This window comes from Natator depressus, chromosome 3 (genome assembly GCF_965152275.1).
Source record: "Natator depressus isolate rNatDep1 chromosome 3, rNatDep2.hap1, whole genome shotgun sequence".
NCBI lineage: Eukaryota > Metazoa > Chordata > Testudines > Cheloniidae > Natator > Natator depressus.
The window spans coordinates 96,360,798-96,385,891 of NC_134236.1; the positions used below are offsets into that span (position 1 = coordinate 96,360,798).

A 25,094-nucleotide genomic window follows, 5' to 3' on the forward strand; every position below is an offset into this window, starting at 1 on the left:
AAGTCAGGTTGAAAAGGGAACCTGGCAGAATCTGGTCCGATATACTAACCGGACATGAAAAGTCTAGTTACTGCAGGGCTGTAGGGCAGGGGAGTGGCAGCCTGTTGCCCAGCCCTGAAGTGGTGGCTCCTGTGGCATACATGCACAAGCTCAGGCCGCAAGCAGCTCCTTTGAGGAGTGTGGGGGTCCACGGTGAGCGGGGTGAGGGACTCCCAGTGTGTTACCGTGGTTCTAAACATCCAAAGCTCTTGGTAACAATTACTCTTGGTAAGGCAGTAGCAGGAAATAAATCAATGGAGACGGGCCGTCTGATAGGTGGTTGGCATGAACAGTCCACCACAAGAGTGCTTTCACTTAAAGCTCCACTTTATTTAGTCTCAAGTGCTTAGACACATCCGCAACAGGTTAGTAAAATGCCCCCAAAATCAATAATTACCAAAGTCTGGAGCAGTCTTCGAGTGGTACAACAACAGCTGTCCAATTGGCCTGTCACTCAGTTGCCACTCAGGACCCTACGATATGTCCACGAAGTGTTTCTGAAGAGTCCAACTACCCCATACTTTCTCTCCTTATTTATTCAGGTTTGTGTAACAATAACCTGTCAATCAAAAAAAGAACTTGTTAAGCAAGCAATTTCAAAGGTTAAGCAAGAAGCTTTTCTTAAACCATCAATTAGATGTGGTGTGTGTTTTGGTTTTGGTTTTGTTAGAGCCCGCATGGTTTGAGGGCCCTGACAAACACATCCCACAGGGCAGATATGGATAAGCTTCCTGTTTTTCTAAAACACATACCTCAGCAATTTCAGATCTTATCAGGAAGGACAGAGGGTCAAACCGTCCCCGCCCCCAGCTGCTTGCTTAGTTATGCTAAGGCCGTTGCAGTGGCTTACTGATTTAGCTGCTTTTGGCAATAAGTATGATAATGCATATCCCAGTTATTGGTAGTGGTCCTGCATTTTGCTCAACCACCAAGATCTTCCCGTAAAAGCAGGCATGGAATGTTCCCCAGGAGGGAAGGAACTTGAGCTGCCCCGCCAGCTGGTTCTTCCCCCCCCAGCCACTCTCTCAGGCAGCTCCAGGGCAGAGAGGGCTTGAGCGGGTGGGGAAGGGGGCTGCTGGGCAGACAGCGCCGAGGGAGGCAGGGGCTGCTGGGCAAGAGGGCCATGCCCTAGCTCACCAGTGGGGCTGCCTGGCTGCTCCTGTGCAGCAGCAGCACTCTTCACTGCCAGGTGCCAACCCCAGCTCCAGCATGCCAAGTCCCTTGGGGTTGTTCAGGCTGGAGTTGAGGGGAGAAAGCAGTGAGGGAGGCAGGAGAGGAGTGAGTGGGGCCTGGGGGAAGAAGTGGAGCAGGGGCAGGGCCTTGAGGGAAACGATAGGTTGGGGGTCTAATTTTCAGACATTAGAAAGTTGGCCACCCTATACATAGATATCTATAAATAGGATACACAGGAAAAAACAAAACCGTTTTAATGGAAATTCTAATTGTGTTGTCAAGAATAACTATATTTGTCCTTCACCTTCACCACGACTGCAACTTAATTATTACATGGGGCTGCTTGTTTTGTGAGGTAGAGATTTTAAGCCCTATGCAGACTAATGGCATGAGAAGATTGAATAAATGGTGAACTGTTTCTAGTTGTCCTCTCCTTAGCCAAATGTCCTATTCATATGCTAGGTAACCCCATTATTTTGTATAAAATGAAGTCTGAAAAATTGTGTTTGAAAAGATGTCTGCCAGAGTACGAAAAGTAGCACCATAGATTGCTTTGGACTGAACATATTCTTTAGAACTTACTCATGCACAAGTTGGTTAGTTCAAGGTCAGTTCTTAGTTTCCCTTTTTCCCCCCTTAACTAAAATGTTACTAAAGATTAGATGGCAGATTACAGGGCAGTGTCTGTCTGCTTGTTTTGTGTCTATGCAAGGAGTCCCACTGATTTTTCCCCCACAAGTAAAATTTAGTCTGTAGTTATCAAGTCCAAAAACTTTTCAGAAATAGAAGACCAAAGGCGTAGGCCTTGATTCTCTGTTCCTCCACTCCCAGGCTGGGTATGGACAAGCAAAATGATTTTAAGACACCTTTTTGCCTTTGGTATTCTCAGGTCTTCAAGGCTGCTGCTCTAGCTTTTATGCTTGGATTGCCCATGGATCCCTATAGCCAATGGGATAGCCAGAGTAGAGAGGGCTCTTCAACTACTCCCTTTCTCCTGGCGCGTCCATATACCAGGGGATGTGAGGGAGATGGTATAGCTCTGCTCCGCCTCCTTTTATTATAAAGCAGGAATTTCTTCTTTGCCAGGAAAATTCCTGGTGAGCCCTTCAACTCTCTCTAGTCAGCCCCTTTGGCTGCTGGAGTGACATTAAGGGGCTGCTGTGAAGCAGAGAACCAGGCCGATAATGTGTAGCCTGGTCTTCAGCACTATGTTTTTCTAGGCTCTATAGCTGGTACCTTAAATGTAGTGAAGTGTTTTTCTCTAGAAATGTCTCCTTCCCCCTTATCTTGGGATGGGTTGATAAATTACAGGCCAGATTGTTACTAGCCCTGAGGACGTGGCTAGGCTGGGCAAGGAGGTTTATGGCAATGCACACCAAACCCCTTAGACAAGGGCCAGTTTCAATAGCAGTCCCTGTATCTACGCTATAAGAGTCTCTGTTGTACTCTGACTCATACTTGGCCACCCTTGGTGACATCTAATGCTTTAAAAATATATATTTTTATTATTTCAACCATATAAAACAGCAACAGAGATTAAAAGTCTCACACAGAAAAAGCATAATGGTTTTTGAAAAACAATGCTCTTTATTTAAAACCTATTAAGCTGGGGAGCGGTATGTGTATTTTATATGCTCCGAGACAGGAGGGCTGTGATACTTTTTAAGTGGAAGCTGTAAATAGGAAATGCAAACACGCATTCAAAGGAAGGTGGCTGTGTTACATGGTCTTCCCCTGCTCCTACCCATTCCCATTTTCTGTGTAAATCAAGTGCTTGTGTCATGTAAAGACTGGTGATGCCTCCAAGCAGATTTTGCTGCACAGTTGCTTCCCAATGGTGAGAGAACTCTCCCCTTTACTAGGTGCATGTGAGGAGTGTGGGGCCATACATTTAAGGAGATGTGCATTTTGAGCAGAATTGTAATAATGGATGTGGTAGTCCGGGTAGCTTCCCAGGGACCAGCAAAATTGCTTTAATCCCCTTTCCCCCACATATGCCTCACTGTCAAATACAGATTCATGTGAACCTCAGTCGAGATTTTTAACTCTGACCATGTGATACTTATTTATCTTTCCATGACTAGCTAACATTTTTTTATTCTATTCAGCTAGAGGATGAAATTTCAACTTTACGGCAAGTGTTAGCAGCCAAAGAAAAGCACCTGGCAGAAATAAAACAAAAGCTTGGTATCAACCTGATGAATGAGCTGAAACAGAACTTTAGCAAAAGCTGGCACGACATGCAGACGACTTCTGCGTGAGTACAAAACCTGTACATTTTCATTCCTCTCCACTAAGTAGCATATTATTGTACTGTGTATTTTGGGGCCTCGTACAGTGCTATCTGCTGAAAAATGTGGCCAAACTTGAGCAAGCTGCAGGAAGTGACATGGCAGGTTCTTCAAAGCACTTAAGTGGTTCAAAAAAATCCTGTGACGACGACGACAAAAATCCTACAGTACACCACCAAATGTTGCCCATATCACATGAACCCCAGATTAGTGGGAGAATATTTTTGATCTGATGGCATTATATTTGTTTTCCTACTTCTTAGCTCTTTTCTGTGTACCAAAACAGCAGCAGCAACAAGAAACATACTTCTGGTTGAATTAAAAAAATTACTTCCAGTGCTCACAGAACTATTATGTATGACTCCATATGGGCATTTTCTACAGTTTTTCATAGTTTACTTCAGTAACTGAAATCGGGCAATAGTCATAGGAGAAACAGTGCTGTGTCTAGTGGTTAGAACAGAGGGACGTAACTTCATGATTTCTGAGTTTATTCAGACCTTTGCTATTGGCTTGAAGTTTGAGCTGAGTTAAATCACTTTGTGTGTCGGCTTTTGTTTACCTGTGTGTAATATAGATATCAAGAATACTTACCTAGTTTCCAAGAATGTGGAGAAGTTCAATTTAGGTGAGATCCATGCATTAAAGATACTGTAGAAATGCAGGGTATTGGTATACGACTTGCAATGTATAAATGATGGTAATTGAAATTCAAGTGTTAACAAACCAGCTCAGTAAAAGTCTCTGTCCTGTAAATCTTTTAAAAAACAAACCAATGATACTGTAGAACCCTCATGGTCTAGCTCATTGTTGTCTGCCAAAAGGGTGTTTTTGAAAAAAGGGGTTGCTTGTTTTTAGGGTGGGGATTTTTTTTTGTTTGTGCTGCCGGGTAAAACTAACGTAGGGCTTGCATGGGGAAAGGAGTTACTGATGCATGTAAAGAAACAGTGATAAGACCTACCCTGAGTCCGCCACAAAATGTGGAGACCTAGGGCAGGAACAGCACTCTGACTGAATAACTTTTTATGTATGTGAGGTAAAAGCTGACTGGGAGAAATGGAGTTTCAACAAAACAAGAGACAGACAAAACATCAAGCTCTAAAACTGCGAGAAGGCCTACAGTCATTATTGAGGTGCAGGTCTCAGCTCCATAGTTAAGGTTGAGTTTTTCACTTTGAGTGGGAATTCAACATCAATATTTATGAACACATTGTATCTTCCCTAAAATTACAGCACTTGAGTACTGAATGAATAATAAATAAAAAGGAAAATCTAGTGTAGATGTCCCCAAACAGTTGGGTGCGCCCCGGTAGGGGGGCACAGAGGAACGTTCCGGGGGTCATGGCCAGGGCCTGGGCCAGCCCTCACGGGGAGTGGGACAGGAGCACCATCCAGCTCCGCTGCTGGCTCCTGCCCCAGCTGCCAGCCCCTTCTCCCAGGGCCCCGGCCAAAGCTCTGCTCTCAGCCCTGTCCCGAGCTCCAGCTGGGGCCCCAGCCTTTACCCCTTTACCCCCTCTGCACCCCAACTCCAGAGCCGTAGCCCCATTCCTGGATCCGGCTCTGGGGGAGGGGGGGCGGAGAAAGGGCTAAAGGGGGGGTAAGAGGTAAAAAGTTTGGGGACCACTGATCTAGTGTAACTGTAGTGTGGGGTGGAAGTTCTCTGTCAAAGCTGTTTTGTGACAGAAAATTGTTGTTTTGGAAAAATTATTTTTTAAAAAAGCAAAAACAAAAATTGTGTTTTCCATGTAAAGGTTTGGCTTTGTGGGCGTTTATTAAAAACGCAAACACTCCAAAACATGGAAGATGTAGTTCAGCCAGGCCTAATGAAAGAATGGGGACATGAGGCACCAGAACTAAAACTTCAGTGAGGCAGCCTGGCAGAATTTCTAAATCAAACTTGTCAGTTTTAAGCTTCTATAGATGGGGCACATAAGCAGGATGATTTGCATGAGACCTGATCATCAGGACAGTCATTACAATTAAAAATTAAGAGCGGTAAGGAAGAGTTTCCAAAGCACAAAGGGCAGTTTAGGCACCTATCTCCCACTGAAAGTTAACTGGAGATGGGTAATAAATTCCCATTTGTGCCTCCCTGTAAAGCATCCAGATCTGCAAAGTGCTAAACAGCCTGGACTTCTGTTGGCTTCAGTGGGAATTCACATTGAAGGATCTCTCCCGGCAAAAATTTGGTGGTAGAAGATGACCGTAGGTTGAATAAACATTCTAATAACAATTAGGATGACCAGATGTCCCTATTTTATAGGGACAGTCCCGATTTTAGGGTGTTTTTCTTATATAGGCTCTTATTACCTCCCACCCCCGTCCCGATTTTTCACACTTGCTGTCTGGTCCAGGGCTGCCCAGAGGATTCAGGGGGCCTGGGGCAAAGCAATTTCAGGGGCTCTTTAATTAATGAAGTGCCTTTTTAATTTTTACTCACCCAGCAGCACTCCGGGTCTTCGGCAGCATTTCGGTGGTGGGTCCTTCACTTGCTCCGGGTGTGTTTGGCGGCTCTGAAGGACCTGCCGCCGAAGACCCGGAGCACCGCCCCGTCAGTAAAAGCGCCGCCGGGTGAGTAAAAGTGCCGCAGCGGGTGGCGCCTTTTTTGTGATCGCTTCCCCTGTTCGCTCGACCTGGCTACGCCACTGGCCCTTCCGTAAAAAAGTTGGAATACTATAGAATACTATATACTCGTGGGGGCCCCTGCGGAGCCCAGGCCCTGGGGCAAATTGCCCCACTTTCTCTCCTCCCCCCCGGGGCAGCCCTGGTCTGGTCACCCTAATAACATTATTAATTCAGTGTGGTAGCATGGAGTCAGTGCCTTACCCACAAAGTTTCCTTGTTTATATTTGCCTTCATCCTTATTAAATCAGGAGCCAATTAAAGAACAAAGGCCAGAATATTTGGGTGCCCAAATTTAGGCTCGTAAATCCATATTTAGATATCTTAATTAAAATACCCTGATGTTCAAGCCGAGATTAATGGGATTTGTAGACGTCCAGCATCTCCAGAAGTAAGGCTCCTTTTTTAATGTTGGGAGATTTTCAAAAGCGCGAAGAAGAATGCACCCAATCCATCATTGATTTTTAGGAAAGAGCCTAAATGGGCTCCTAGAAATGGGGGGTACCCAAAAATTAGTGGTAACTTGAGCACCTAACTGCTATTTGTGCCTTTTGAAAATCTGCTTGCTGCCTAACTGTAGATATAGGCCCTAACTTTAGGCGTCTAGATTTGAAAACATTTTAGATGTTCACCAGCTTTGTTGAAGTGTCACTGATAGTGCCAGAAATGTCACCTTCAAAGGATTCTGTCCAGCAGAAAATGTGCATGGCTTTTCTCCCATACTGTGGAAGACCATAAATATGGGCTACATGGACTAATGTTTCCTATAGATTCAAGCTGCCTGCAAGGTCGCCACATAGCTCTGGGACAGTAGCACACAAAGAGCTAAATTCTGCCCTCTGTGCACACAGGCAACTCCCATTAATTCCAGTGAGATGCTATATTTACAACAATAGCTCTGGCATTTTGCAGCGAAGTAGCTTTCAAAAGGAAAATCCGGAAGGCTATTCAAATCTTTCAGCCGTGAATGCAAAATACCTTCTGTTTGAGCTAACTTATTTACTTTCTGGGCACCACACTTCAGGAAAGGTGGACAAATTGGAGAAAGCCCAGAGGAGAGCAACAAAAATGAATTCAAGGTCTAGATCTATGAGGAAAGATTGAAAAACTTGGGTTTATTTAATTTGGAGAAGGAAGACTGAAGGGGGATATGATAAGTCTTCAAGTATGTGTAAGGTTGTTACAAAGAGGAAGGTGGTGATAAAGGCTATGTTTTAGTCATTGGGTATTTTTAGTAAAAGTCATGGATAGGTCACAGGCCATAAACAAAAATTCACTGTCCATGACTTTTACTAAAAATACTCTCCCTGACTAAAACTTGGGCAGGGCGCCACAGGTGCTGGGCAATGTTCCCTCTAATTTTTAACAGGCTGTGTGCGCAAAAAATTTCTTCTGTGCTGCTGGTGAAGCGCATAAAGAAAAAAAACAACAAAAAAAAAAACAAAAAAAAAACCAACCAACCAAACAAAAAAAAATACACACACAAAAAAAGCCGCCACCGAAGCTGGAGCGCACGTGGTGTTTCGCCGTGTGCGTGGGGTTTAATATCTGTGTGCGCGTGCACAGCTTAGAGGGAACAGTGGTGCTGGGGGAGGTGGTCTGGGACCTCCACTGGTACTGGTGGTGGGGAGTGGCTGGGCCACACCACTGGTACTGGGGGAGGGAGAGTTGGCGGGGCTTCTTACCCAGCTCCGTGTCCCTGCAGCTCCTAGGCAGTGGAGGCAGGGGCCAGGGCAGGGGCTCCACTGCTCCTGCCACAAGTGCTGGCTGCCGCAGCTTCATTGGCCCAGAACCACAGCCAATGGGAGCTGTAGGGGCGGGACCTGCAGACGCGGGCAGCGTGTGGTGCGGACACCCTTCCGCTGCCTAGGAGCTGCAGAGGTGCCATGCCAGGTGGGAGCCAGGGAGTCCCCCACCCTGAGGTAAGCACCCCCCCACACTCCCCAACCCCCTGCCCCTAGCCCTGAGCCCCCTCCTACACACACAAACTGCTGCTGCTGGCCCAGGGGCTGCCCTGGGCCAGCAGCAGCCACCAGCCACTACGGAGGTCACAGAAAGTCACGGAATCAGTGACCTCCGTGACCGACTACTTGCAGCCTTAGTGATAATTTGTTCTCCTTGGAGTCTGGTGGCACCTTAAAGACTAATAGATTTATTTGGGCATGTCATAAATATAAAGGGAAGGGTGACCCCCTTTCTGTATACAGAACTATAAAATCCCTCCTGGCCAGAGGCAAAACCCTTTCACCTGTAAAGGGTTAAGAAGCTAGGACAACCTCGCTGGCACCTGACCAAAATGACCAATGAAGAGACAAGATACTTTCAAAGCTGGAGGGGGTGGGGGGAAACAAAGGGTCCTCTCTGTCTGTGTGATGCTTTTGCTGGGACCAGAGCAGGAATGCAGGTCAGAACTCCTGTAAAGAGTTAGTAAGCAATCTAGTTAGATTTGCATTAGATTCTGTTTTGTTTAAATGGCTGATAAAATAAGTTGTGCTGAATGGGATGTATATTTCCTGTTTTTATGTCTTTTTGTAACTTAAGGTTTTGTCTAGAGGGATTCTCTATGTTTTGAATCTGACTACTCTGTAAGGTATTTCCCTTCCTGATTTTACAGAAGTTTTTCTTTTACTTTAATTAAAATTCTCTTTTAAGAACCTGATTGCTTTTTCATTGCCCTTAAGATCCAAGGGTTTGGGTCGGTGTTCACCTATGCAAATTGGTGAGGATTTTTATCAAGCCTTCCCCAGGAAAGAGGGTGTAGTGCTTGGGGGGATATTTTGAAGGTGGGGAGGAGAAGTCTCCAAGTGGGCTCTTTCCCTGTTCTTCGTTTAACACGCTTGGTGGTGGCAGCATAAGGTCCAAGGACAAAAAGGTAAAAGTTTGTACCTTGGGGAAGTTTTAACCTAAGCTGGTAAGAATAAGCTTAGGGGGTCTTTCATGCCGGTCCCCACATCTGTACCCTAGAGTTCAGAGTGGGGGAAGGAACCTTGACAGGGCATAAGCTTTCATGGGTAAAAAAACACTTCAGATGTATCTGAAGTGTTTTTTTACCCACGAAAGCTTATGCCCAAATAAATGTTAGTCTTTAAGGTGCCACCAGACCCTTGTTCTTTTCGGGGATACAGACTAACACGGCTACCCCCTGATACTTTGTTCTCCGTATCCACTGAGGACAAGACAAGAAACAATGGGCTTAAATTGCAGCAAGATTTAGGTTAGACATTAGGAAAAACTTCCTCACTGTAAACACTGGTTAAGCACTGAAACAAATTACCTAGGGAGGTTGTGAAATGTGTCACTGGAAGTTTTAAAACAACCGGTTAGACTGGGGTGGTCTGTCAGGGATGGTCTAGATCAGTGTTTCTCAAATGCAGCCACTGTGGCTGCATGTGGATTTTTTGTGTGGCCACGACAGCCTCCAAAGCATAGGTGGATATTGGGCGAAGGGGCAAAGCAGTGCCCCTCCCTGCAGCACCCCGCTGTTGCTCCTTAATAGCTGTTACTAAGGATAGAAAGCTGCGCCACACTGGTGTTTCTGCTGGTGCTACCAGCAGAGATTGGCGCCCTGCATTGGGCAGCTTCCTCGGGGGCTCTGGGCAGTGCTTCTGGAGACGTGGGGCTGGTGTGAGTGGCGCCAGAGGCAGCTCTTGTCTGTGAAGGTGGCTGCGGCCTTTGGTCACTTGGGTGCTCCTTTGGGCAGTTCCCCCGCTCCCACCCGGCCAGAGCCCAGGGAACCTGGGATTCTGCAGGCAGCCAGTGAGTTCCCAACTCACCTTTCCTGGGGCTGTCTCTCGCTGACTGGCTGCAGAAGGCAGGGACAGACGGACAGAGGTCAGCATTTCCCCCTCCTGGGGCCACACTCGCTGTTTATAGTTGCTGTTTACAGTTGCAGGCAGTTGAGTGGCCTCCACGTGCTGCAGGGTTTGGCAGCTCCCGGGCAGAGTGAGGGGCTCCTGCTCCATTTCATGTGCTGAGCACAAAAATAGGAGCAAATTCCGGGTAGAACTGTTGTACAGACATCCACATTTTACTAAAAAAGCAAAAGAAACAATAACAAAGAAGACAATGTGCAAAGCACCTTATTGGTGTTTCTATGATGTTGAGGTCCAGTAAAGAATAGAGATGACTGTACATAGGGTTTTGGGGTTCTTTTGCAGACTCCATAATAATAAAAAATAATGTAAATTAATGACAATGATTTGGATGTGTTTATGTGCACAATTATTTTTCTCCTAAAGTTAATTAAGTATTTTCGGAAAAATTGTCAGCAAGAGTTGGTGGCTGCACTCTGAGTCCATCAAAAATTTTGTTGCGAGAAACTCTGGTCTAGATAATCCTTAGTCCCGCCTCAGTGCAGGGGTCTGGACCAGATGAACCAGGAAGGTCCCTTCCAGTTTCTATGATTTCTGTCATGACTAGAATTATTTCAAATCTGTTCATAATCAATTTTCTTGTTCATTCTTTTCCTCTGTTATTCTACAATGGGTTGATTTTAGCATAACCTGCATGTCTGGGGAGGTGAGCTTTATTTTCACAGGCCTTTTTGCCTATATAAAACATCTGATGAAGAGAGCTGTAGCTCATGAAAGCTTATGCTCAAATAAATTTGTTAGTCTCTAAGGTGCCACAAGTACTCCTTTTCTTCCTAAAGAATAGCTAATCAACTTCATTCATTTCATATTTGTGGTGGTGAGGGGGCATTCAGATAGAAAGATGATTTTCCTGAGCTCAGGTTTGCAGTGAATAGAGATTGCCAGGAATTTGGTTAGTTTAGAGCAGTATGTGTGATTATTTTTTTGTTTAAATATAAATAATTGCACTTTTTAATGAAGCAGGACAATGTTGGTGGGTTTTAAAGGCAAAGCTAACAATTTTGGATTAAGGTATAATTTTTTTTATTTACAATGTTCCACTGATAATTTGTAAAATTATTTTCCTAATTAGTATTTTGCTATCCAGGAAAGGGGCTTATGTAACCTGAATTCTTGTTTGGTTATAGGTATTGCTTTGCATTTGAGTGGGTGAACTTCTTTTGCTTTCATGTTTTGAAATGAATTTTTTGCAGTTCCCAGTATACGATACTAAGCAATAAGAAACACACACTGATCATTTCCATATTGTAACATAAGTCATGCAGTGAAACAGTCTGACCTGTACCCCATCGTGGTGGAGCGGGTGTAACATCTGAAGTAGGGGATTGCTCGTTGGAGCTATGCCATCAGCGATGAAGGCTTGTCCGAAATATCGCCTTGGGCATTATGCAAGGTGGATAGATCCAACATGAACCCTGAAAATGCACACGCTGCGAAGATGCAGGACAGCACTGCACCTAGCTACCCAAGTGAAGGAAATTGCTGAGAAAGACTCAACAGCTCGGATTGCATAGCGTGAAGGCATTACTGTTAGACCAAGAAAAGGGTCACATTACTGTGCCTCCGTCTCATCGCAGTGGGAAAAGGTGGTATATATATATATTTTTTTTTCTTTGGGGAGGGGGAGAACAATAATTTGCTCTTGCTTTTGACTATGAATAATTTAGCACTCAGCACCAGGGTTAAAGCCCCTGCTTTATTCTCAGCTGTAGATGCCTTGCCGGCGCCACTGTCTTCTCGTTTACTTATTGCACGTCTTAAACATTGGCACAGTTACCTCACTGTCATAGTAGTCTGTGTGCCGATAGAGGAATCTGTTGATTCAGTTGAAGATCATTTTTACGATTAATTGGAACATCTAGTATGCACAGTCCCTCCACATGACAATCTTGTGATCCTGGGTGACCTAAACATACATACTGGCCCCCTGTGAATGGGTTTTGAACAGGTCATTGGTCATTATGGTTCAGGCACACTCAATGGTAACTCTTGCCACTTGCTCACATTCTGCGCCTCCTAGAATCTTTCCCTTCTTGAGTCATGGTTCAAGTGGCGACGCATATGCCAGATGTCATGAATCTCTCATGATGGCATCACTCAGAAGGAGCTGGACCACATCAACACATGTGACAGACGTCTCTTCGCCTCCTGTAGGGTATATCGTGGTGCGGAATGTGCTGAGGACACAGTCACCACCTAGTGGTTGCCAATATGGTGTTTGACACTCTGAGCAGGTAAACCCTCGGAGGAGGAGGAGGATGAAGAGGAGGTTTGACATCGACACACTTTAAGTGCCAGGTTTAGTCAACAGGTTTTATATTGACGTTAGCAATAGATTCTCAGCATTAGCCAACTTGCCGGATGACATGGAGGTTGCCTGGTCACTGTTCTCTTCTATTTCCTATCAATCTGCTGAGCAGACTATTGGCTGTAGGCATTCAACATGTTGACCATGGCTATCAGAGGAGGCCTTCCAGATAATTAAATTGAAGGCCACAGCTTGCCATAGTGATGATAAGCGCGCTCGTAACCAGCTGAAGTGAAAATTTAGCACCCTGGCACTCCGTGATCGCAAGGCATATTATAACCAAGTGGTGGGCGACATTGAATTTGGCTCAGCCAGGGGCGACTTGAAGCCAGCATTCCATGCCATTCGCAATATCAGCAGTCAAGAGGTAGTTGCTACAAACAGCATCCTGAACGGCAGCCAAGGCCATCCATATAAATCAATGATGACATCTTCTCATGCTGGGTGGAACGTTATCACAGTGCCCTGAACCACCCTCTGGCTGGTGCTTGCTCAGAGCAGCCCACTGCGGTTCCAGACCCAGACATTTGTACTGATGCACCAACATTGGATGAAGAGTGCCATCTATAAACTGAAAGATGGACGCAAAGCCGGTGCTGATCGCATCCCCTCAGAGCTGCTAAAATGTGCTATTGACTCTATAGCAGAATCGCATCTGGCCATCTTTTATCTGGTATGGAGAACAGGAACCTTGCCAACCACCTGGAAGGACGGTATTGTGATCTCACTCTGAGGGCAAGGGACCGCGCAGTGAATGTAAGAGCTACAGGCTGATCCCCTTGCTGTCCGTTCCAGGGAAGGTGTTTACGCATGTTCTGCTGGCACGTTTGGAGCCTCTGCTACATTGGAAGAATTGCCCCCAACAGTCAGGCTTTACGAGGAACAGGTCCATGCCATTTTGGTCCTCCGCTTGTTGTCGGAGATACACCATGAGTTCAGGAAGGCCCTGCCCGTAGCATACATTGATCTTAAGGCTACATTTGATTCAGTTGAGTGTGTTGCACTATGGAAGGCCTTAAAGGGCATAGGTGTCCCTACCACTCTGCTGGACTTGATTAGAGAGCTGCATAATGGAACCGTGGCCCATTTACATCTGGGGAATCGGATGTCAGAGCCTTTTTAAATCAGTATCCGGTGTCAGGCAGGACTGTATCTTGGCCCTGCGCTCTTTTTTGTCAGGCAATAGATTTCATAATGCAGCATTGTCAGGTCCTAAGCATCTCAGACCTTGACTACGCTGATGATGTTCTTCTAGTACAGAACCCCGACAGGTTTCATGAGGCACTCCAGAAAATGTAGGAGGAGTGGGCTAAGATTGGCCTCCATGTTTTACGGTCAAAGACAAAGCTGCAAAATCTATTCACCCATGACTCCAATCTCTTTGAATAATGAAACTGTCAAAGCAGTCTCCAGCTTTTGCTATTTGGATTCTATACTCACCAGTTCCTCCAACTCTCACACGGAGGTTCTCCATTGGATTGGCATTGCAACATCTGCCATGGGTCATTTACAACAAATATGGAACCAACATCATCTCAGCATGACAACTAAGTTCAGGATCTATTCGGTCTGTATCCTCCCTATACTGTTGTATGGCTGCAAAACATGGACACTACGCCACTCAGAATGGGCAAAGTTGGAGGCTTTCCACCCAAAATGCCAACATCATACATTGGGCATAAAGTGGAATGACTTCATCTGTAATGCAGATGTTTATGGCCACTCCAGTCTACAGACTACTAGGGTCATTGTCTGCAAATGGCGCCTTACTTTTTCTGACATGTTGCAAGAATGCCACAAGACGTGCCAGCAAACGCCATTCTCTGGGTGGCTTGTAACATCCCAGGATAAAATTCCACCAATCGAGGGGTGGAGGTGTCCCAGAGGCAGACCACCTGTTACATGCGTTCATCAAGTCTGTTCCGATGTTGGACTCTGAGGCCATCAAGCCTTCACAGTTGTGCAGAAATGGACCAAATGGTGAACAATCACTACGGCCGACTGTCTGGCTAAGTGTTGAAGAGAGAGAAGAAAAACAGCTCTAAAGAGTTCAGTGCTTGCTGGTCCTGTTTCTTCCATTAAATTTCATATGATGAAAACTACAAATGTCAGGTTAATTTTTCCTGCTATGTCTGTGAACACCAATCTCTCACATGAAGCACTGAATATATCTCGAAAAGATTTCTAGGTGTCTGGTCCACATTTTATCCTCACCGTGGTCATCCAGTCAGAGGTAACTTTGCCTGCAGTTTTGCCCATCAGTGCCCTTCTGGGACTTTCTGGTAGCAGCAGCAGGACACTCCAGCATCTTGGGTAGCAATAGCATCGGGACTATTAAATTACCAGGGAATAATTTCTTATACCCAAACTTTTCTTAATGATGATGTGGTAGTAGCTTCTTTCATGTCACAGTGTAGTCTGATGGCTCCCAAGGAACACCCCAGTTTCACTCCGTCTTATGATGCCTCCAATTGTCACAGAACCTCCTTTTACCTAAACCGCTCGTCAAATCAGCTCCTCTTAAATGAACAGCAAGTCAACCCATAGGTCATGTAGCAAAATATGTACGGAGATTCATAGAGAATATTGGTGATTTATTGCATTTTATGAAACTGAAATAAAAAGCAGTAATACTGTTTTAAAAGCCCAAGTCAGTGATTATAAACTAAATTATTAAATAATGAATTATTTAAAATGTCACCGTAGAATCCCAGCTTCATCTTGACTCCTCCCCTTAACCACTAAAAGACAATTTACAGTATGTATTTCTCATTGCAAGTACAGAAAACTACAGAAAATGAAAGACTTTTAGAGAAGGGTTTTGAAAGACAAGTTCTTTAGGAAGTGACTGAAAGTTACACGCCTATTCTCTTGCAGATGCCTCATAACCTTTCTTCATGTTTTATTGCTTTTGACTAGAATTAGTAGTGAAATGGGCTCCCGCTCCCTCTCCCTCCCCCCGTGCCCTCCCATGGAAATTTTCAACTTTTTGGCAGAAATTAAAAAACCAAAATATTTTTGCCTGGAAACTGAAACATTTAGATTCATTAATGCAGCTGTGGTGTCTTTTGGGAGCTGTATTTCAGGTACCTCATGCTCCCATTCTCCTCTATAAGCAAGGCTCCCTGACTGGACTTCATTTCCCATGATGCACCATAGTCTGCCATTGTGGCAAGGGGACTTTGATTGCATCATGGGAGATGTTGCCTGGCTGAGGGCAACAGACCATAGAGAAGACATGAGTAAACAGAAGTACAGTGCCCATGAGGCACCATGGTGGGCTATCCAAATCAAAATATTTGTTTTCAGGCATTTTGGGTGTTTATATAAAAAACTGAAATTTTCTACAGAGAGCCAACTTTAAAAAAAAAATTATAGTTAATACCCAGTTTTCTGTCAAAAATGGTTTCAATGGAAAATTTTCCACCAGCCCTACTTTTGAATGAGAAACAGAGCTGCTTTCACCATTCCTTCTGTTCCTATATTTCCCCCGGTTAGTTGTACCAAAACAATTAGGGGCATAGCTATGAATTTCAATAACTTAAGCTTTGGAAAATATGGCTCTTAGCATGGACAGGATCTGTGAGGCTTGAATACTGAGCCAGGATGCTATTTAATAGCAAATACTGCTATATAGCATTTCCATATGCGCATCTATATGCCATTGCACTACATCGGACCTCCCAAGGAAAATTTCTCAGGATATTTCACTATTCAGAATGAGGACTGCTCAGTGCAGCTGAGGATGGAAAGCGTAAAGAGTCTTGCTATGATCTACAATGGCTGTCAATGCCAAGGGGCTGTCATAGTAACAACAAAGCACAGAAAAGCTTTGGCCATGTCCCTTTTGGGTTGACACCTCCTGAGATTCAGAAAAACCAGCCTCTGGCCAGCCCCAGCCCCAAACAACCTAGGCGAAGGGGAGTTGAAATCATTCTGCAACTCTGTGCCAGGGCACAAGACTGTACCTACAGCCACTCAACAGGCTTGTATAAGTCACAACAGGCTCGTATGGGTTAGACCTACTGCATCTGTGTCCATATGAGTTCTGTGGTCTTCCATAATAGCCTCTGCTTCAGCCTTTCTAAGGCTGGTACTGAGACCTCTGACAGCACAGTCCAGGGAAGTCTGCCTACTGTCCCCGCCCAGAAGCCTCTGCCTTCCCCACCCTTCTCCTTAGCTTATACTCCTGGCTGGTCAGCCTCGCCCTCAGGTGATGCGTCTGTCCAACTTCCTGGCCAGTCCCCAGTGCCAAGAAGCACTACCGTGATTTTGGCAGGTGAGGGCTCAGAATTCACACAGCATGGGACCTGGGTACCAGCTGGGCCATGGTGTGCTCCCAGATGTCACACGTGCAGCCAGTAGTTAAGATCACCATGTGTGTGGCTGCATGTGTGCAGCCAAAAAAAAAAAAGTGGCATATTGCATCTTTTGACTGGTGACTGGCAAGGTAGTAGAAAAACTGGCCAGATGGCAACCTTAGGACACTTATGAGGGCGACTTTAGAGTTGGTCTTAGGAGCTGCTACCTTGGCTTGACATCACCAGAGGATACCCCTACTCAGGAGTGATCCTCTGAGGGCTGGATCCACCAGGTGAAGGACTGCTTTGTGCTGGTGTAGATCTGCCAGAGTGCCACCCAGGATTGGCCCCCTTGGTTTTGCCTTCCAAGAATTCCTGTATTTCTTCTCTCAGCAGGGGCAGGGTTTTCACGTCTTGCGAAAGTGGCGAGAGGTGAAGGGATTACCCCCCTCCAAACCTAGAGTTACCCAAGATGTGCACACATCTCAGCAGATCTACCACAATCAAGGAACTGTGCTCACCACCTTTAACTAACTGTTGCCATAGCCAACATGGTTCCAATAGGAGACATGGTGCCAAGGCCTCACTCAAATGCTAACTGTCCTTTGAAACCTCAGGGGGTGTTGCATGGTGCAAAGGATGACTTAACTGTCTTTCTGAAGGAATTTATGCCACTTACTTGTGAGTTGGGCAGGGATTAGAGAATCCAACAGACACCTCTGGCCCTTACCCCCACCTGCAGAGATGGAACAAGGATACCTCCCCAAAACCCTAGTGAGAATCCATGTGCACAAGGTCTCCTCTGCTCACAGGGAACTTCAGGAGAATTCTCAATAATCCTGTAAACTGTGGGTGAGTCAGACCTTACTACTTGTGGGAACCTTTATTTCGTTGTGCAGATTTCCACCAGTTAATGTGAAAACATAAGGACACGGTGTTCTCTGTGCATTTGTAGGATTTAAAATCTGCAATACATGGAGTCCTTATTAATATGACAGTAACTATACAGTAATATGAGAGAGAATTCTGATACTCTACAACAGTCAGCCATAATTTATGGGCAATTGTAGTCCTGCTGTGGAATTTTGAGAATGCAGTGTTCTGAATTCCCACACAGGACTAATAACAAGCAGAAGTAATGATTAGAATGGAAATGTGGGTGTAACTGTAGCACCCTCGTGGCCAAGATGGAGTCTGCTCTGCAGTCAGCTCTGGCCAAGAGAGGGCGCGTGCAGGAATGCAGCAGGAAAAATTCCTTCCACCACAGGGGCACCTGTTCCAAACCCCCCAGAGTGAACACACCCACCCACAGGAAAAGTACAGTGGATATAACAAAGGGAGATGTTTATTTACAGAGAGATGAGAGGAGAAAAACAACAAGGGAAAATGTAGGGGGAGCGGTAGAACAGGGTTGCATCCAAACCAAGGCTCCACAGTCCCAGTGGTAGCACAGTTTGAAAGAGCAGACACTGAGCAATGTGTCTGCACACAGAGTTCAGGAGTCCTGAGCAAAATTCCAGTTCAGTGGTGAGACTTGGGTGCTCCTGGTCATCTTCGGCGCCAATGAACTTTCCCCAACAAACCCCTCCAGTGCCCTCTTCTGCTGCTCTCTGCAAAGCCACACAGAGCGACAACCTCCCTACTTAACTAACTAGCAGCTTCCCTCCTTATTCCCAGTGCAGAGTCACAAGCCCCAGTATCATAGAATCATAGAATATCAGGGTTGGAAGGGACCCCAGAAGGTCATCTAGTCCAACCCCCTGCTTGAAGCAGGACCAATTCCCAGTTAAATCATCCCAGCCAGGGCTTTGTCAAGCCTGACCTTAAAAACCTCTAAGGAAGGAGATTCTACCACCTCCCTAGGTAACGCATTCCAGTGTTTCACCACCCTCTTAGTGAAAAAGTTTTTCCTAATATCCAATCTAAACCTCCCCCATTGCAACTTGAGACCATTACTCCTCGTTCTGTCATCTGCTACCATTGAGAACAGTCTAGAGCCATCCTCTTTGGAACCCCCTTTCAGGTAGTTGAAAGCAGCTATCAAATCCCCCCTCATTCTTCTCTTCTGCAGACTAAACAATCCCAGCTCCCTCAGCCTCTCTTCATAAGTCATGTGCTCTAGACCCCTAATCATTTTTGTTGCCCTTCGCTGGACTCTCTCCAATTTATCCACATCCTTCTTGTAGTGTGGGGCCCAAAACTGGACACAGTACTCCAGATGAGGCCTCACCAGTGTCGAATAGAGGGGAACGATCACATCCCTCGATCTGCTGGCTATGCCCCTACTTATACATCCCAAAATGCCATTGGCCTTCTTGGCAACAAGGGCACACTGTTGACTCATATCCAGCTTCTCGTCCACTGTCACCCCTAGGTCCTTTTCCGCAGAACTGCTGCCTAGCCATTCGGTCCCTAGTCTGTAGCGGTGCATTGGATTCTTCCATCCTAAGTGCAGGACCCTGCACTTATCCTTATTGAACCTCATCAGATTTCTTTTGGCCCAATCCTCCAATTTGTCTAGGTCCTTCTGTATCCTATCCCTCCCCTCCAGCGTATCTACCACTCCTCCCAGTTTAGTATCATCTGCAAATTTGCTGAGAGTGCAATCCACACCATCCTCCAGATCATTTATGAAGATATTGAACAAAACCGGCCCCAGGACCGACCCCTGGGGCACTCCACTTGACACCGGCTGCCAACTAGACATGGAGCCATTGATCACTACCCGTTGAGCCCGACAATCTAGCCAGCTTTCTACCCATCTTATAGTGCATTCATCTAGCCCATACTTCCTTAACTTGCTGACAAGAATACTGTGGGAGACCGTGTCAAAAGCTTTGCTAAAGTCAAGAAACAATACATCCACTGCTTTCCCTTCATCCACAGAACCAGTAATCTCATCATAAAAGGCGATTAGATTAGTCAGGCATGACCTTCCCTTGGTGAATCCATGCTGACTGTTCCTGATCACTTTCCTCTCATGTAAGTGCTTCAGGATTGATTCTTTGAGGACCTGCTCCATGATTTTTCCAGGGACTGAGGTGAGGCTGACTGGCCTGTAGTTCCCAGGATCCTCCTTCTTCCCTTTTTTAAAGATTGGCACTACATTAGCCTTTTTCCAGTCATCCGGGACTTCCCCCGTTCGCCACGAGTTTTCAAAGATAATGGCCAAGGGCTCTGCAATCACAGCCGCCAATTCCTTCAGCACTCTCGGATGTAACTCGTCCGGCCCCATGGACTTGTGCACGTCCAGCTTTTCTAAATAGTCCCTAACCACCTCTATCTCCACAGAGGGCTGGCCATCTCTTCCCCATTCTGTGATGCCCAGCGCAGCAGTCTGGGAGCTGACCTTGTTAGTGAAAACAGAGGCAAAAAAAGCATTGAGTACATTAGCTTTTTCCACATCCTCTGTCACTAGGTTGCCTCCCTCATTCAGTAAGGGGCCCACACTTTCCTTGGCTTTCTTCTTGTTGCCAACATACCTGAAGAAACCCTTCTTGTTACTCTTGACATCTCTTGCTAGCTGCAGCTCCAGGTGCGATTTGGCCCTCCTTATATCTTTCCTACATGCCCGAGCAATATTTTTATACTCTTCCCTGGTCATATGTCCAACCTTCCACTTCTTGTAAGCTTCTTTTTTATGTTTAAGATCCGCTAGGATTTCACCATTAAGCCAAGCTGGTCGCTTGCCATGTTTACTATTCTTTCGACTCATCGGGATGGTTTGTCCCTGTAACCTCAACAGGGATTCCTTGAAATACAGCCAGCTCTCCTGGACTCCCTTCCCCTTCATGATAGTCCCCCAGGGGATCCTACCCATCCGTTCCCTGAGGGAGTCGAAGTCTGCTTTCCTGAAGTCCAGGGTCCGTATCCTGCTGCTTACCTTTCTTCCCTGCGTCAGGATCCTGAACTCAACCAACTCATGGTCACTGCCTCCCAGATTCCCATCCACTTTTGCTTCCCCCACTAATTCTACCCGGTTTGTGAGCAGCAGGTCAAGAAAAGCGCCCCCCCTAGTTGGCTCCCCTAGCACTTGCGCCAGGAAATTGTCCCCTACGCTTTCCAAAAACTTCCTGGATTGTCTATGCACCGCTGTATTGCTCTCCCAGCAGATATCAGGAAAATTAAAGTCACCCATGAGAATCAGGGCATGCGATCTAGTAGCTTCCGTGAGTTGCCGGAAGAAAGCCTCATCCACCTCATCCCCCTGGTCCGGTGGTCTATAGCAGACTCCCACCACTACATCACTCTTGTTGCACACACTTCTAAACTTAATCCAGAGACACTCAGGTTTTTCCACAGTTTCGTACCGGAGCTCTGAGCAGTCATACTGCTCCCTTACATACAGTGCTACTCCCCCACCTTTTCTGCCCTGCCTGTCCTTCCTGAACAGTTTATAACCATCCATGACTGTACTCCAGTCATGTGAGTTATCCCACCAAGTCTCTGTTATTCCAATCACGTCATAGTTCCTTGACATCACCAGGACCTCCAGTTCTCCCTGCTTGTTTCCAAGGCTTTGTGCATTTGTATATAAGCACTTGAGATAACCTGTTGATCGCCCCTCATTCCCAGTATGAGGCAGGAGCCCTCCCCTCACAGACATTCCTGCCTGTGCTTCCTCCCGGTATCCCGCTTTCCCACTTACCTCAGGGCTTTGGTCTCCTTCCCCCGGTGAACCTAGTTTAAAGCCCTCCTCACTAGGTTAGCCAGCCTGCTGGCAAAGATGCTCTTCCCTCTCTTCGTAAGATGGAGCCCGTCTCTGCCCAGCACTCCTCCTTCATGGAACACCATCCCATGGTCAAAGAATCCAAAGCCTTCTCTCCGACACCACCTGCGTAGCCATTCGTTGACTTCCACGATTCGACGGTCCCTACCCAGGCCTTTTCCTTCCACGGGGAGGATGGACGAGAACACCACTTGTGCCTCCAACTCCTTTATCCTTCTTCCCAGAGCCACGTAGTCCGCAGTGATCCGCTCAAGGTCATTCTTGGCAGTATCATTGGTGCCCACGTGGAGAAGCAGGAAGGGGTAGCGATCCGAGGGCTTGATGAGTCTCGGCAGTCTCTCCGTCACATCGCGAATCTTAGCCCCTGGCAAGCAGCAGACTTCTCGGTTTTCCCGGTCAGGGCGGCAGATAGATGACTCAGTCCCCCGGAGGAGAGAGTCCCCGACCACCACCACCCGCCTTCTCCTCTTGGGAGTGGTGGTCGTGGAACCCCCAACCTCAGGACATCGCATCTCATGCCTTCCAACCAGCGGAGTCTCCTTCTGCTTTCTCCCCCCAGACATATCATCTGGTCCACTCTCCGCAATGGTACCTGTGGAGAGAACATGAAAGCGGTTGGTTACCTGTGTCTGTGTTACTGGAACCCGGACATTCCGCTTACCTCTTCTGGAGGTCACATGTTGCCAAGCTTCTTCACTGGCCTCAGTACTCACAGCCCCATGCAGTTATGGGCAGCAGTGATGCTGGGTCCAGCTCCAGCCTGTCCTCGGGCAATTCCTCCCTGGCACAGTGCTCCCCCTGGCTCCTGTCCTGGGGTGTCCCCGATCGGCCACCCTGTCCTTCCCAGGCTTCAGGCAGGTTCTCTCTCCTTCTTCACTTTGTCCTGGGCCTCCCGGCTGCAGCCCTTCTCTCCCCGGGTTCCAGAGCCACACCCCCAAGTTTCCCTCCTTTCTCTCACTGCTCCCCCTTCCGAATAGGAAAAAGATTTAAAGGGGCTGTGCTCTCTAAACCCCAAGGGGTTACATGGGAATTTTTGCTAGCTATGTGTCACTGCTTTTAGAAATGTTCTTTAAAATTTGCAAGTACATGTAGTGCTCTTAAAAGTGATGGAATAACAATATTGGTTCCACCAGCACAAATCCCACTCTAAAGCCCAGTACAGTCATGGGTGTCCTCCTACTGACTTCAGTGAGCTCTGCATCAGGCCCATAATGCAGACAGCTGCTGTTCATACCTTTCAGTAAGCCACTTTCTGCCATCCTTATTCACAACACAACAGTGCCTTACTTAAGAAGTAGTCATGTTGAAATCAGAAGGGACTACTCATGGAGCAAGGCACTATTCAGCATGAGTGAGGGTGGCAGTATCTGGCCCTATATTTCTATTCCTCTGCAGCTTCACCTCTGTCATGATTTGCCTCCCCCTTTCTATTCTAGTCAGTCTTGAATAGTATCTGAGAGTTGTGCCAAATATGATGAAGCACAAACGGGGATGAGAATGAGATCACCAAAGGCATTTGAACTTACTTGTTACTTCAGGTCAAAATCAATCGCATGTGTAAACTCACTCTAAGCCCTTTCAAAATGATGTTCACAGTATGGAGTATAGATCCTGGATCAGATTCTGCTCTGTTACTCCTGTTCAATCCTGTTGAAGTCTGCAAGGTTGCACAGGTCCGACAGCAGATCCTGTCCTTTTGTGACTTTTGTTCAAAGAAATCTTAATCACAGCACTCGACTTTTTTTGTACATTACCCACATTCTCTTTCTGGTGTCTCTCCCTGCAAGTCTGACTAGATATAAGTTGTGCCTTATGGCCAACTGCGTCTTCCAATTGTTTTCCCAAAACATTTCACAGTTTTAAATATGACAGGACAGTGGACAGTATTACATATAACAGTCAGTATTAATGTCTCAGTGGACCCTTCTTGATCCTGTGGATTCTCTCCCCACCCTCCCTCCTGCTCTGAGTGGAGATCCAGACAGATGTAATAGGTGAAATCTTGGTCATTTAAGTCAATGGCAAAACTGTTTTGACTTCAGTGAGGCCGGAATTTCATTCAGTGACTTCAGTGTAGTCATGGAGCGGAGGCAGGGGACCCAAGAGGCAGCGCAGAGTGCTGTATGCACAGTACTAGCCTTTGGCAGATCTCCCAGGATCTGCAGGTTTTGTGGGCAGAGCCCTCTGCCCATTTTACAGGGGACAAGGGAAAGGAACTGTACCAAGAGAACATCACAGGGTGTCTGTACTGCTCGCTTTAATGTAACTTGCTCAGAGTTGTAAGGCCATGGCAGTACGCACTTCAGTCTGGGCAAGCCAGCCGAGGAATTACCCAGGGTTCTGGGAAGTCTTGTACAGAACATACTGAAGCACGTGCTGCTGCAGCTTCACTGATCCACCACCTAAGCCAGGAAGACAAAGCAAGCTTGGAGATGTGTACCTGAGCTTCAGTCACACTCGGTGGTTGCTGTATGCACACCTCATACATAAGTCTCCAGACCCTCTGGCCTGCTCTTTAGATTTCTCCATGGGTGAGGGCAAACTGGGGCATAATTCCCTGGAATGATTTGAGGTGGTATTCTCCCTTCAGAGTGCCCATGTAATTTCCATTTGTCTTAATATATTTGGAGAGAGGATACATTGTTAACAAAAATCCTGTCAGGCATAACTTTGGGGTGGGGGGGGGTGTTTGTTTTGTTCCAAATTACAGTTGAAGGACTATATTCTGACCTGGTACAAATGGATTAATTCAATTGATGCTATGAATTTGACCTTTGATAGTGTTGATCCAAATTATAAATCCCTGAAAATAAAGGTTTATCCTGAAAGTGCTGATACAGCTTTAACTAGAGCAGTGCTAGTGAATGCCGATAAAAGGGTTTTCCTTTTCTTTAAATATAGATTTTTTTTTTTTAATCAATCCCTGATGGGATGCTTCCGGGTGTCATTTAGTGAGCTGGCCATCACTGGAGACAATTACAATGCTATATTAGGCAAAATAATTACATTTTGGCTTCACTGCTACTGTAAACGCTATAATAGGTTTCAGGTAGGAAGAGGAGAGAAAGCTGCAACTGCTGTCACACAATTGCAGAGTCGGAATTAAGTTCAGGTCACCTGATAAACCTTTGTGCTTATCTGCATGGATAAGATGGCAAGATACAAGCTCAGTCACTGACATTCTTAACATGTTCTTAACTGGATTATTAGAATAGACTACTCTTGCAACATATATCATTTACATGCATTTTAAAGCTCAAATGAAATGTTAGTTAATGCTCTAGTCAGCCCTCAGCTTTTACATGAAATCCCCAGCAAAATATCTATAAAGTCAAGTGTTTTCCAGAAACGCAGCTGCTTTACATTCATTCTAGAACATTTCATTCTTAAGCTGACTAATGCTTTAAACAGAAAAAGAAGCAAGCTCTGTAAGACATGGCTTCTGCCACCAGGCTCTGTTCTTGTATGGTTTTGTTGTTGTTTGAGTCATCTTGCATCTCATGAAAGCTTTATCACGGAGGAGAGCTCCTAATGGATTATTCTTTGCCAGAAAAGACCGAAACAGAACAACATTGAATGTCATTAGCAAAATGAAGGTACATTAATTTACAGTATATGTTGTCATACACTTTACTGAAGCTGATTTTAAAATATTATACACTATTATTCATAGTTTCATAGAATTTAATGCCAGAAGGAATCATTAGCTCATTAAGCCTTCATAACCAGGCCATTAATTTCACTCAGTTACCCCTGTAC

The 25,094-nt window shown here is 45.9% G+C and overlaps 1 protein-coding gene across 4 annotated transcripts in view; it reads left to right on the top strand.

Moving 5' to 3' along the window:
* TPD52L1 (TPD52 like 1) overlaps positions 1–25,094 on the top strand; it is a 90,790-nt gene that overhangs the window by 32,215 nt on the left and 33,481 nt on the right. For all 4 annotated transcript variants that reach the window (XM_074948370.1, XM_074948369.1, XM_074948372.1 and 1 more), the window contains exon 3: positions 3,321–3,469. In XM_074948370.1, coding sequence (XP_074804471.1) covers positions 3,321–3,469 — 149 coding nt within the window. The remainder of the gene's footprint in view (positions 1–3,320; positions 3,470–25,094) is intronic.